Source organism: Denticeps clupeoides, chromosome 12 (genome assembly GCF_900700375.1).
Source record: "Denticeps clupeoides chromosome 12, fDenClu1.1, whole genome shotgun sequence".
Taxonomy (NCBI): Eukaryota; Metazoa; Chordata; class Actinopteri; order Clupeiformes; family Denticipitidae; genus Denticeps; species Denticeps clupeoides.
The window spans coordinates 21000029-21014300 of record NC_041718.1 but is presented as its reverse complement, the minus strand read 5'-3'; the positions used below and the strand labels follow the sequence as shown (position 1 = coordinate 21014300).

At 49.3% G+C, this 14272-nt stretch overlaps 2 protein-coding genes across 3 annotated transcripts; both read left to right on the top strand.

The window, feature by feature from the left end:
• The first annotated feature begins 517 nt into the window (after positions 1-517).
• Positions 518-6640, top strand: aldh4a1 (aldehyde dehydrogenase 4 family, member A1). Its single transcript, XM_028998538.1, has 15 exons — positions 518-712; positions 1147-1240; positions 1343-1435; positions 1518-1565; positions 1656-1811; positions 1890-2039; positions 2629-2703; positions 2772-2959; positions 3041-3114; positions 3933-4129; positions 4977-5024; positions 5139-5291; positions 5425-5546; positions 5628-5746; positions 5829-6640. Exons 1-15 carry the CDS (start codon positions 672-674, stop codon positions 5939-5941), a joined length of 1671 nt encoding a protein of 556 aa, XP_028854371.1. The 5' UTR covers positions 518-671; the 3' UTR covers positions 5942-6640.
• Positions 6641-6737: 97 nt separating this feature from the next.
• Positions 6738-13328, top strand: cxxc1b (CXXC finger protein 1b). Of its 2 annotated transcripts, none has more exons than XM_028998397.1 (14): positions 6738-6910; positions 7004-7119; positions 8193-8293; positions 8368-8495; positions 8600-8761; positions 9871-10008; positions 10322-10429; positions 10857-11035; positions 11112-11319; positions 12025-12135; positions 12224-12273; positions 12354-12450; positions 12535-12687; positions 12796-13328. In XM_028998397.1, exons 1-14 carry the CDS (start codon positions 6902-6904, stop codon positions 12940-12942), a joined length of 1707 nt encoding a protein of 568 aa, XP_028854230.1. In that variant the 5' UTR covers positions 6738-6901; the 3' UTR covers positions 12943-13328. The 2 variants fall into 2 exon arrangements, with proteins under 2 accessions (XP_028854230.1, XP_028854229.1); XM_028998396.1 differs by having other exon boundaries at positions 8597-8761; positions 12796-13327.
• Positions 13329-14272: the final 944 nt, after the last annotated feature.

Sequence of the window (14272 nt, the reverse complement as noted above, 5' to 3'; positions counted from 1 at the left end):
CACAACTTTTTGTTCGCTAATAGTATTTTTCGTGTTATGGTCGTATAGTAATAGCGAAGTACTGTCGGAATGTCGCTACGGTGTCTACAGTCTGGGTTTATTACAAGTTTTATACATGCTTAGTTGGTCCACGGTTTTCTTAAGATACTTTATATGATGTTAGGTCAAGAGCAGTGCTAATATACCAACCTGACGGGGGGGGAATATGAGCAGTTTGCTGAGCCCGTGCGGGTAAACGTCCAGGTTTGAAGTAAAAAGCGTGGTTGGCTCCTGTGGAAAACTCCTCAAGTGCTGAATGGCCAGACGGGGACTCGCCCACTGGTACGTCCTACAACCCCGAATGGGGGGGATTATAAACCTTCAGGGTTTCGTAGTTTCTTCAAACGGTCGATCGGTGACACGCTTCACACTTGAATACATGCGTAATTCTATTAAATGATCGATCATGTTTGGAAACCGCGAAGCTGTTGAACAAGGGACATTCTTTAGCCAGAATGTTTTTCCGCCCAACCCCCCCGTGACACTTGGTACATGCGGGCTCGTAACAGTGGTGACGGGCTCCGTATCGAACCCGCCGCGAATCTAATCGCCGTCCGATAACTTCGGTGTCCGATTGGCACCCAGTTCGTCCATCCTTGTTTGCCTTTTAACTCGTCTTCTTCCCGCCGGACATGCTGCGGCTGCGGACGGCGCTGCGTCGCTCCTGGAGGGGGTACGTAGCCTCTCACATGTCCCGACACACGATCTGGGACGAAAAGAGCCGACCTGCAGATGGAGGACCGCAGCACGTTGGCCGACAGCTGTTTTCCGGTGCAGAATTGTGCAGTTGTGCCCCGGGGTAACACCGTCGCGGCATTCAAAGTGGAGAGTAGGGAGCAGAATTGAGCAGCTTGGCGTAGACTGCATGGAAGTCGCTGAGAACTTTATTTTTGCAGAATGAAGTTGTGTAAGAGTGTGTAATGGTTCACGTCCACGGCTGCACTCGGCCAGGTTGCGGTGCTGGGAAGTTTTTAGCTGACTCATTGCACCGTGGCCTTGCACAGGGTTGACCCCCGAGCGTGACCCCTCCAGTCCCCAGTCAGGGCGCCGCTCTTTGTTTGCATGGTGTCGTGTGAACAGGGCTCCATCTCCTTGTTCCGTCTCCAGGTTCAAGACGTTCCCGCGTGCATCTGTGGAGGTGAAGAATGAGCCTGTCCTGGGATTTAAGGCAGGCAGTGAAGAGCGGGCCGAGCTGGAGAAGGTCAGTGGACATACGTTCTTACGTTCCCACCGTCCACGTCAGGGTCTTGCGAAATCAAATCTTTTAATGTGTGATTTTCTTTCATTATTTTTTTTTTTTCAGGCCCTGAAGGAGCTTAAAGGAAAAACCGAGGATATTCCCTGCGTGGTTGGAGATGAACACGTGTGGACCAAAGAAATCAGATACCAAGTATCTGTAAGTGGTGAAACGGCCGCATACGGTCACGTGGAATTTTACAAGGTCACTAAAAACCAAATTTACTCCCCTTTGTCTCAAGCCATTCAACCACTCGCACAAAGTAGCAAAGTTCTGTTATGCTGACAAGGTAATAAAACATTTTCATGCATGTGCATAACTTATATTACACAGTAGAACAATGAAATTGGCTTTTAAAAGGCCCATCTCTTGGTTGCAGGAGCTCTTGAACAAGGCCATCCTTGCCGCTGTAGATGCCCGCCGAGAGTGGGACCTGAAGCCAGTGGCTGACCGCGCCCAGGTCCTGTTTAAGGCCGCGGACGTCATTAGCGGCCCGAAGAGGGCTGAGGTGTTGGCCAAGACCATGATAGGCCAGGTAGGATGGGCTGGGAGCGCTTTGCGTGAAGGTTGCACGTTTGCGAGCGTCTAATACGGGTCGATTAACGCCTCTCAGGGGAAGACGGTGGTTCAGGCCGAGATCGACGCCGCCGCCGAGCTCATCGACTTCTTCCGTTTCAACGCCAAACATGCCATCGAGCTGCAGCACCAGCAGCCGCTGAACAGCGATGGCAGCACCAACACCATGCTCTACCGAGGCCTGGAGGTGAGCTCCACCTCGGCCTTCCACAGCGTTCGTCTCACTACATCGTCCCAGGTTGCCGGTTCGAATCCCAATCCGCCAAGGTGCCACCGAGCGAAGCACCGTCCCCAAACGCTGCTCCCCGGGCGCCTGTCATGGTGCCCACTGCTCACTCAGGATGATGGTTAAATGCAGAGGACAAATTTCACTGTGTGCACCGTGTTCGCACTGCTGTGTATTCACTTCACTTTCACTTTCTGTATTCTACTATTTGCAGTTTTGGTTGATGCACGGTGACTCCAAAAAATTGTCCTCTTGGCATTTACCTTGGTGAGCAGCGGGCAGCCATGAAAGCCGCCCCGGGGAGCAGTGTGTGGGGACGGTGCCGATTACGGCTCTGATTCCCGTTATTCCCGTTACCCGCTAGGCCACCACAAGCCCCCAAAAAAGTTTCATTTGGTTCTACTGGGAGTTAAATCTAATTAACCTGTTAATTACCTCTAATTAACATAAAAGCCACGTTGTAAGTGGTCACCATCAGATTACCAGTGTTCTTTATATATATATATATATATATATATATATATAAAAATATTTTTTGTTCTTATCTCAGGGTTTTGTTGGTGCCGTCGCACCGTTTAACTTCACTGCGATTGGTGGAAACCTGGCAGGGACCCCAGCTCTGATGGTGAGTGATGAAGATCTGTAAGGTAGAACCCTGTAGTCCAGTCATGAGCGCCGTGGTCTGGTCGCCAGGGCAACGTGGTGCTGTGGAAGCCCAGCGACACTGCCATGTCTGCCAGCTACGCCGTCTACAAGATCCTGCGGGAGTCGGGACTCCCACCCAACATCGTCCAGTTCGTGCCCGCTGACGGGCCGGTGTTCGGAGACACCATCACCGCGTCAGAGCACCTCGCCGGGATTAACTTCACCGGCAGCGTGCCGTAAGGCCTTTCCTACTCCAACATCTCAGTGTTTTTACGTGTGTGTGTTGCATCGTAGATTTTAATGTAATGTGCTTCCAGAACATTTAAGCGTCTATGGAAGCAGGTGGCCCAGAACCTGGACATCTACAGGAACTTCCCTCGGGTTGCAGGAGGTTCGTGAGTGGTGCTTTTTTGTTGTTGTTGTAAACTTTGTTTTATCCAAACATATGTTTACAATTTTGAAGGTTCCCTATCATGAAAATTTGACTTTGGTTATTAAGCAGTTTCCTTCGGCATTAATAAAGTTTGGCGGTCTGGAATTTGTCCCCTTATGTCGTCATAAGGGGAATGGTTACCTCCCGTTTCTCATGGTTTTTTCTGCCTAGAGAATTTCCCGCCCCTCCACTAAAATATTACCTCCACCGACTGTCATGGCACATTGCAGTGACTGCAGTCGCTCGGTGATGGGACGTAAAGATGAGCACGATTTGATTTTTTTTTTTAGTTCCGTCACTTGAGACTCTGAAGAACCGGCGGGTTCGTTTTATTTTTTCTTTTAAAACGCCGACACGACTTCCTGTCTGCACCAAACATTGTGGTTGGTGGATGGTGTCAATGATATCATTTCCGCGAATGTCCCCTCAACTTCTATTGGCCGCTTTCCTCCTCGTCCCGCCTCTCTCCTCCTCATTAGCATTTAAAGCTACAGACGGTTAAACAGTGCGTCCTGGGAAATCTCATAGTGGGACTGGATCAAAGTGGCTGTAATTCTGCATCAAGATAGAATTAGGGGACCAACAAGACCGACATAAAAGCCAAAAAAAAAAATCATAATAGGGGAACTTTAAATTTTAACAATAGAAAATCTCACACACAAAAAAACAAAAACGTACAAAAATAATAGTAATGGGAGTAAGTGGGATCATTTTAAAAATATCTCTTGTAACTTGTGAAATGATATTTCATGCTCATGGCTCTTCCCCCTCCTCAGAATGTGGAGGCAAGAACTTCCACTTTGTGCATAAATCCGCCGACATCCACAGCGTGGCGATGGGCACCATACGCTCGGCTTTTGAATACGGTGGACAGAAGTGTTCCGCCTGCTCCCGGATGTACGTCCCGGACACGCTGTGGCCTCAGATTAAGAAGGAGATGCTGGACGTCCACAAGCAGATCCGAGTTGGAGACGTGAGTCCCCCACAGGAAATCTCAATGGAGCCTTTTCTGCCTGAAACTCTGTCCCCATTGTCTGAAATTCAAAGACAGCATGTCATCCTATGCAGGAGAGTCATCAATAGGGTAATCAATATAAGATGAGTACCGTGGACAATTTGGAGTCAGAAAATAATCAAAAGTCAAAGAAGAGCAGCAGACTTCTTTAATAAGGAATTTAGCGGTCATGGTTGCTTGACCCAACATGACCCTTAAATTTGAAATTAACCAGCATCCTAAAATGGACATTCCCTCAATATTTTTCCCAGATTGCAAGCCCATCCCTCGCTGGGTGGATGATGATATTCTCAAGGCGTGGCCAGGGACCAAAAAAGAAGGTGGCCACACCTTCAGGCCTTCACTGCTCATGTGCAACAAATATGAAATCTGACCCAAGAGAATAAATGTTTGAGTTTGTGAGTTGTCGGCATGAATAGTTTTCTGCCCACAAATAATCTGGAGCTACTTGACCCGTTACCTGTTTAATAATCTACCTTGAAATGTCAAAAGACTGCACTCGTTTACCCAGCTGCCATTGCCAAGGACGTCCCACGCGTCCCGTCCTCTTATCTCAGGTCGGGACGTTTTCGCCTCACGTATTGACCGGACGCCCGCCTGTGTGCTGGGCGAAGGGTCCGAGTACGTCAAGGCCGCAAAAACGCCTCAACAGCCCCCAAGATCTTATCGAAACCTTTTTGGGTGAATAGTTGACTGCAGCCCGACCCGGTTATTTCTCAGTCGAGTGCATCATTACGTCCCCTCCTGAAATGGACGGTTTTAACTTGCAGACCTTCTCTATCTCTCTACCCCCCCCCCCCCACAGCCAGTGGAAGATTTCAGCACCTTCTTCTCTGCAGTCATCGATCAGAAGGTATATCGCGGAACGTCCGAGACTTGTCAAGTCCGGGAGATTTTTTTATTTATTTATTTTTATATATATATATATTCACGGTTAAAATCTTCGTCCTTTGCGTTTTGCCATCAGTCCTTTGCCCGGATCGAGAAGTGGCTGGATCACGCAAAGTCCAGCCCCAACCTCGCTGTCGTCGCCGGGGGCAACTGTGACGATAAGAAGGGTTACTTCGTGGAGCCGACCATCATCGAGACCAAAGACCCCGAAGATTCCATTATGAAGGAGGTAGAATCGTGACCGCGAGGTTTCAGACGTGACCCCGCCCTCTCGGGGCGGGGCGTTCAGCACATCAGGCCAGAAGCACGTTTTCTTTTTCCTTTACTTTTTTTTTTTTTTTTTTTATTGCCGCATCCTGCAGGAGATCTTCGGGCCGGTGCTGACCGTCTACGTTTATCCGGAGGACCGCTACAGGGACGTGCTGCGCCTGATCGATAACACGTCCCCGTACGCTCTGACCGGAGCCGTCTTCGCCCAGGATAAGTGAGTTAACTCGGTTCCGTCCGTGGAATAAAGCGCGTGCTGCATTCTGATTGGACGTTCCGCTCTCTCTTCCCCCCTCAGGAGCGTTGTCGCAGAGGCAGCGAGGGCGCTGAGGAACGCCGCGGGGAACTACTACGTCAACGACAAATCGACGGGCTCCATCGTTGCCCAGCAGCCGTTCGGCGGCTCCAGGGCTTCAGGTCGGTCTCGTTTTCATTGGCTCATCAGCGTGTATCCTCAGATCTTTTCAGCTGATGGTTGTGATGTACCTTCATCCTTCAGGGACCAACGACAAGCCTGGCGGACCCCACTACGTCCTGCGGTGGACGTCCCCACAGGTTGTGAAGGAAACCCACGTCCCGCTCACAGAATGGAAATACCCTTACATGGGCTGAGAGCCTGATCTGCTTCCCTCGCCCTGGCCGCCCTTCTCCCCCAAACTCGTCCTCAGAATGACGTCCTGCCTCTTCAAAAAGACACCAGACGTGCATCTGGTATCTCGTGATGGTCGTCTTCTCAGATGGAGTTATTAAAGTTGCTGATATTGTATTTTAATTTGGTTTCATGGGCTGAACTCGGGCAGTTCTGTCCTAGACTTTACGAAGCGACTGGATGGACGGCAGCACCACAGCAGGGATCTGCTGCATATGAGCACAGACACACAGTGGAAGCTGCTTTTAAAAATCACCTTTACATGGAAATGCACTGAAAATTTCTCCTTGTGCTCTTATTTCAGGTCACAACTCTGTCCAACATGCAAAAGGGTTTAAATGGTTTTACGATTTATATCTTTTATGTTTAATTGTGTGTTTAACCTTTGAATCTACGAATAGTCATAGATAGAATAATTCTAATTCTATTGGTAATATGAATGTTTTCTAGCTGTTGCAGATTCACAGCCGTCTAGTTTTGTCTGTAACCGAAGTTACTTTACAGAGAATGATTATAATTTCTATTTAATCTGGTTCATTTCTAAAACAAGGCCGTTTAATCCTGCCAGGAATCTGCATGATGCCATTTTTTTGTGGAAATTTGTGCAAAGAACCACTTGAATGTGAATAAATACGGGGTGTGACTTTCTGCCTTATAACTAATGAACTGATAATAATTATCATTATAGTGAACTGACGTGTGTTCGAGTCTGTAATTGTTTTTTCCGGCCGAGGGACTTTTATTTTGAAACGCGCCTTTTTCTCCGCCGTTCGTGGTTCCGGTTCTGCTGGCGGCCGATCGTCGTTTTCGGTTGATCGCCGGACGTCTTTTAGTTTTTGTATTTATCGGTCCGGTCAAAAGTCGCTCTTTTCAACTCGGTTTCTACGTAGGCACTTCGCCCGGCCGAATATCAACCCCGCGGGATGATGATGGTAAGTACGGCGACGATGACGATGATGATGATGATGATGGTAAGTGCTGGCGTGCTGGGTCCGCGGAGCTAACCGGGCTGCGGCTCTGCGCAGGACAGCGAGGCGTCGGACCCGGAGCAGGCGCCCGGGCCGGAGAACAGCAGCATGGAGGGCGAGAACGCTCCCGTCTACTGCGTGTGCCGCAAGCCGGACATCAACTGCTTCATGATGTGAGCCCGGTTCCACCCCCACTCCCACGTAGCAGACGCCGTTTACCCACGACGACCGCGTTCTTACGTTGACTTGTACAGTCGGTGCTGTTTTTTTTTTTTTTTTTATCCAGAGCGACTTACAATCCGTATTTACGGGGACAGTCCCCCCCCCCCGGAGACACTCGGGGTTCAGTGTCCTGCTCAGGGACGCGAAGGTAGTAAGTGGGGTTCGAACCTGGGACCTAGTCTACCAGCGCCCTAAATTACATACTAATAGTTGACTTTGTTCACGTTCCGAACAAAAAGCTTTTTAAAAATCGTCCTTTTTAGGGTAGCTCTTTAAATTGAGCTCTTTTAAAGTTTGCTTCTGAGTAATTAAACTAATGGTATTTGCTTATTGGGTCCTAGTGAACCAAATGAGCGATTTCTATGATGGACATTTTTAAAGGTCCCCTGACATGAAAATGCGACTTTGTGAGATTACTAAACGTTAATCTGAGTTCCTCCAGCCTGTCTATGGTCCTGCAGTGGCTAGAAATGGCGGTCGGTGTAAAGAGTGTTTTGGTCGTTCTGCTTCACAGTCTCCCTTTATGACGTCATAAGGGGAAAGGTTACCTCCGGTTTCTCATGCTTTTTCTGCCCCTCCCCTAAAACATGATCACCACCGACCGTCACGCGAGACTCTGTAGAACCAGCGGGTTCATTTGATTTTTTTCTGGAAAATCATCGACATGACTTCCTGTCTGCAACAAACATTGTGGTTGGTGAACGGTGTCGATGACTCTCAACTTCTATTGGCCGCTCTCCTACTCGTCCCGCCTCTCTCCTCCTCATTAGCATATAAAGCTACAGAAGGTGAAACGGCGCGTCCTGGGAAGTCTCATTGCGGGGCTGGGACTGGGGACCAACTAGACTGACATAAAAGCCAAAAAAAAATCTTCATGTCCTGGGACCGTTTAAAGCACGTATGTAAGTTGCTCTGGATGAGAACTTCGGCCAGATGCTGTTGGTATAAATGGCCCGGTCCGGTTATTGTGTAGATTTGGGGTTTTGCTCGGGAGTGATGATCAGTTGTCCCTCTTTGTTTGAAGTGGCTGTGACAATTGCAACGAGTGGTTTCACGGACACTGCATTGAAATTACGGAGCGGTCGGCCAAGGCGATCCGGGAGTGGTACTGCACGCAGTGTCGGGGTGAGGGTGAAATATTCACGTCCGGATCCGGGGCTGCGGCACGTCGTGGGTGCTAACTGGAATGTGCTCTACAGAGCGGGACCCCACCCTGGAGATCAAGTTCCGCCCTAAGAAGAGTCGAGAGCGGGAGTTCGAACCTTCGAGGAAGGAGAAACCGTTCAGCACACCGGAATACAAGATGGACAGGCGTCGGGGCTCACGGGTAAGACATTTATTTCGGGGAGCCGCTGTATACACGCCCGGCGAAATGAAGGGGGGCGACCCAAACTTGATGGGAATCTCTTTTTGGTTTCGTTCGTTTTGGAGCTCCAAGTGAAGCGCTCGGCCCGCATGTGCGGTGAGTGCGAGCCGTGCCTGAGGACCGAGGACTGCGCCCAGTGTGACTTCTGTAAGGACATGAAGAAGTTCGGCGGGCCCAACAAGATCCGGCAGAAGTGCCGCCTCCGGCAGTGCGAGGTCCGGGCCCGGGTGAGTGGAGGATCGCTTACTTTTACTACTTTTAGTAGTTTTTATTACTCTTTTACAGAATTATACACGACCTGATGACATTTAATCAAGTTTTCATCAATGAAAATTGGAGAAGAAAAAAAAGTTCTTCTCGTAATGCAATTTTGTTTAACCCAGCCGGTAACATTCCGGGTTCGTACGGTCATTTAAAATCCTGGAAAAGGGATCTTGAAAAGTTTTGGAATATGAAACAAACATACGAAATGTATAACGAAGCCAGCGCAGGTCCTTAGAATCTTTCTTACGTAGTGAACCGCGCGTGTCGCCTCCGTATTCCAGTTATTCGTGTAAATGACACCTAAAGTGAAGTGATTGTCACATGTGATACACAGCAGCGCAGCACACGGTGCACACAGTGAAATTTGTCCTCTGCATTTAACCCATCACCCTGAGTGAGCAGTGGGCACCATGACAGGCGCCCGGGGAGCAGTGTGTGGGGACGGTGATCGGGACTCGAACCGGCAACCTTCTGATTACGGGGCCAATTCCTTAACCGCTAGGCCACCACTGCCCACCTACGCTCGAACCGGTCATAAGTTTAGTTTAACGATATTGTGGTAAATGTGACATCGTTTGCACAGGAACTTCAGAGAACAAACTTAGTCAATAAAAAGTATAGAATAGACAAAACCCAAATTTTCTTATGCAGTATGATTTTCTTCAAAACTGCTCAAGCTAGCAGGCTAACGCTAACATGTTAACCACACAAGCTTTCTAAACTAGAAAGTAACGTTACGTTAACGTCGTCACTTACCTCAGTTCCATTGTAAAGTGCCCTGAGTCTCTCTTCTCCCCTTCATTCTCCACAACGCGTTCCGGTTTCGTTTCCATGCGTCCAGCCATCTGCTAACCCACCGCAGCTGGATCATGGATGTCCTCTGTATTTAACCGTCGCCCTTGGTGAGCAGTGGGCACCATGACAGGCGCCCGGGGAGCAGCGTGTGGGGACGGTGCTTTGCTCAGTGGCACCTCGGCGGATCGGGATTCGAACCGGCAACCTTCTGATTACGGGGCGACTTTTCTTATATCTTATTCTGATCACATGACCTGCGTTTGGCGTCTCTCGGCAGAAAATGCTGCGCGTGAAGGACGAGGAGATGCTGCTGCGCGAGCGGAACGACAACTCGATGGAGGGCAACTTCTCAGATGAGTATGACGAGGAGGAGATGGAGCTCTACCAGCAGTACAAGGCGGCACAGCGCGCTGAGGTACACCAGGATGTTCCGTTCTAGCCGGAATCCTCACGGACGAACCTGCAAGGTCGTTTTATCAGTGATTTCTGAGCAATAATTTGGCCACAATCCTCCTCCTCCGTACGTGTCCCCTGCAGGTCACATGAAATTTCTTCTTCTTCGCGCCGAAACGATGTCATTTTGTGATGACGCGTGGCGCTAGCTTGGAGTCGAGTTGAATTGAGTTGGATGTGTGGACGTCTGAGGTCTCCTGCTGTTTTACGGATGGATTTGAGAAGCTACGTGAGCGAAGGTCCATTGCTGTAACGCTCTTGTTTCTCACGCGCAGCCCTGGCTGAGTGACGAGGACGACGGGCCGCTCTACAACCCTGTCACTCGCAAGAAGGCTGTGAAGGTCAAACACGTGAAGAGGCGTGATAAGAAATTCGATAAGAAGGTAACTGCACGGACGCCTGAACACCGTTCATTCCAAAACTTTATTGTACAATAATCAATAATTATGGGGTTTGAACCTGGGACTTTGTGGTCTTCTGGTTCAAACCGCACTTACTACATTTACATTTACAACATTTATCCAGAGCGCCTTACAATCAGTAGTTACAGGGACAGTCCCCCCCTGGAGACACTCAGGGTTAAGTGTCTTGCTCAGGGACACGATGGTAGTAAGTGGGGTTTGAACCTGGGTCATCTGGTTCATAGGGGAGTGTGGTACCCACCAGGCTACTACCACCCTACGCCACTGTGTCCCTGAACAGTGTCTCCAGGGGGGGACTGTCCCAGTCACTACTGATTGTAAGGCGCTCTGGTTAAGGACGTCTGATAAATGGCGTAAATGGAAACGCTCCCGTCAAATTGTCGTGCAGAAGGAGTCCCGTCGCCACAAGCAGAAGCAGAAACACAAGGACCGCGTGAGGCACAGCGAGCGCGGCGAGGGCCGCGACGGCGTGGACACGAGACAGTGCCTGGGACCCAACTGCATGGAGGCGGCCCGGCCCAACTCCAAATACTGCACCGAGGACTGCGGCATGAAGCTGGCGGCCAAGTACGGAACGCTGCGCGGACGTTGCGCGAGCGCCGAGCCGCGGTCGCCACGGTAACGCCCCCTTGTTTGTGCGCAGCCGCATCTACGAGATCCTGCCGCAGCGCATCCAGCAGTGGCAGCAGAGCCCGTGCGTCGCCGAGGAGCAGGGCAAGAAGCAGCTGGAGCGGATCCGGCGGGAGCAGCAGCTCGCCCGCAACCGCCTCACCGAGATGGAGCGCCGCTTCCACGAGCTGGAGGGCATCATCGCCAAGGCCAAGCAGCAGGCGGTCCAGCAGGACGAGGAGGTGACGGGACGGGAGTGTTGCGTTAAATAAAAAAATAAAAAGGGGAAGAAACGTTGTGATGGAGTGAGTAAGAGAGAGGAAGTGTGAGGGGCAGCGGTGGTTAAGGAAGCGACCCGGTAATCAGAAGGTTGACGCTGCTCCACAGGCGCCTGTCATGGCTGCCCACTGCTCACTCAGGGTGATGGGTTAAATGCAGAGGACAAATTTCACAGTGTGCACTGTGTTCTGTGCTGCTGTGTATCACATGTGACAATCACTTCACTTTAATCACCTTCCAGGGTGGAGCGAGGGTCGGTATTAATTAGTCCAAGAAATCGATCATCCTCCTTGGCATTATTATTCCTACTATTTCCCCTAAAACCTGCATTTTACCACAGTGGTGGCCTAGCGGTTAAGGAAGCGGCCTCGTAACCAGAAGGTTGCCGGTTCGAATCCCGATCCGCCATGGTGTCACTGAGGTGCCACTGAGCAAAGCACCGTCCCCACACACTGCTCCCCGGGCGCCTGTCATGGCCGCCCACTGCTCACCAAGGGTGATGGTTAAATGTAGAGGACAAATTTCACTGTGTGCATTGTGTGCTGTGCTGCTGTGTATCACATGTGACAATCACGTCACTTTACTTTTTTATTATAGATCTGTTCATCCTGTAATAATGCCAAGACGATACACATTTACGGAAGCGTTAACTCCGTGGTCGATTACAGGTCAACGAAGGGGACAGTGACGACACGGACCTGCAGATCTTTTGTGTGTCCTGCAGTCACCCCGTCAACCCCAAGGTGGCCCTCAGGCACATGGAGAGATGCTACGCCAAGGTAAACCGTGATGATCACCGCTGGTCCAGAAATAGATCTGTTAGAGGGTTGGATGAGTCACGCTGTGATTCTTTTATCTTCTGGACAGTATGAGAGTCAGACTTCATTCGGCTCCATCTTTCCTACAAGAATTGAAGGGTAGGTGCGGAGTTTTTCGTTTTTTTTTTATAATTATAATTTTTAATTCTGTAAAACTGAGACCGTGTGTGCTTGGCTAGGGCCACGAGGCTCTTCTGCGACGTGTACAACCCCCAGAGCAAGACCTACTGCAAACGGCTTCAGGTTCTGTGTCCCGAGCACTCCAGAGACCCCAAGGTCGGCCCCAAGGTCCCAACCAGCGCCTCCGCGTAGCTTTACCCGCGGCTCGCCAGCCGCTGAACCCTCTCTCTTCGCCGCCAGGTGCCGGCGGACGAGGTGTGCGGCTGCCCGCTGGTGAGGAACGTCTTCGAGCCCACCGGGGACTACTGCCGCGTGGCCAAGCGCAAGTGCAACAAGCACTACTGCTGGGAGAAGCTGAGGCGGGCCGAGGTGGACCTGGAGCGCATCCGAGTGGTCGGTGAAAAAAAAAAAACGATACGCTTCATACGTTGAATTAGATTTGAGTTTGAAGTGGCTCGGACGTTCGTCGCGGTTAATGCGTAGTCTGCCCTCTTCGCCCAGTGGTACAAGCTGGACGAGCTCTTCGAGCAGGAGCGCAACGTTCGCACCGCCATGACCAACAGAGCCGGCCTGCTGGCCCTCATGCTGCACCAGACCATCCAGCACGACCCGCTGACCACGGACCTGCGCAGCAACAAGGACAGATGACCCGCCCCTGCTGCACATAGGACGTCTTACTCCCTGATTCTCTTCATCCCGACTGTTGTCTTTTTAAAGATGAAATTGCATTGTGAGGCAGAAGAAAAATCGCGACTGTTGTAGATGCCGCTGCCGAGCAAATAAAAACCAAAACGCCGCGAACCACGTCTGAAATAAACTTTTTAAAAAAAATAATGTTATTATTATTATTAAAAAGCAGCCCATTCGATCTGGCCTTGTGCCAGGTGCGGTTTTGGCCGTTTGTGTTCGTTTTCTCATGTTCCTTCATCAGTGGTCAGTTTCTCACTGCACAACTCCTGCCATGTGGGCCACACTTTGGAGAAAGTGCTGGAACTGGACATCATAAGAAGGTGTAAGATTATTAGTGCAGGTTCATATTGCTTGTGGAATGAATGGGAAGCTAATGCTAGTATTGCTGCAAATAATAATAACCTTGCTTAGCAAATTCAATGTTCCTACCTACATTCCATTATCATTTTATTTTAATAAATGACTCTAATGCAGCAACTTTTACCACTAGTAACTACTAATGCTGCTCTACTACCACTGGCATGAGGCAACTACTAGGAGTACTACTAATAAGAGTAATAATATCAGTAAATACAGTAGGCCTACAGGACCACTTGCTTAAGCCTTAGCAACACATTACAGTTATTTTTTTTTATCTGTTTAAACAGGTCGTTTACTCTGGTTAGGGTGTAAATAGTTGGTTTACTCTGGTTAGGATGTAAATAGTTGGTTGACTCTGGTTATTAGTGTAAATAGTTGGTTTACTCTGGTTATGACTGTAAATAGTTGGTTTACTCTTGTTATTAGTGTAAATAGTTGGTTTACTCTGGTTATGACTGGATGGTTTGTTTACTCTGGTTATGAGTGGATGGTTTACTCTGGTTAGGGTGTAAATAGTTGGTTTACTCTGGTTATGACTGGATGGTTTACTCTGGTTAGGGTGTAAATAGTTGGTTTACTCTGGTTATTAGTGTAAATAGTTGGTTTACTCTGGTTATGACTGGATGGTTTGTTTACTCTGGTTATGAGTGGATGGTTTACTCTGGTTAGGGTGTAAATAGTTGGTTTACTCTGGTTATGACTGGATGGTTTACTCTGGTTAGGGTGTAAATAGTTGGTTTACTCTGGTTATGAGTGGATGGTTTACTCTGGTTAGGGTGTAAATAGTTGGTTTACTCTGGTTATTAGTGTAAATAGTTGGTTTACTCTGGTTATGACTGGATGGTTTACTCTGGTTATGAGTGGATGGTTTGTTTACTCTGGTTAGGGTGTAAATAGTTGGTTTACTCGGGTTATTAGTGTAAATAGT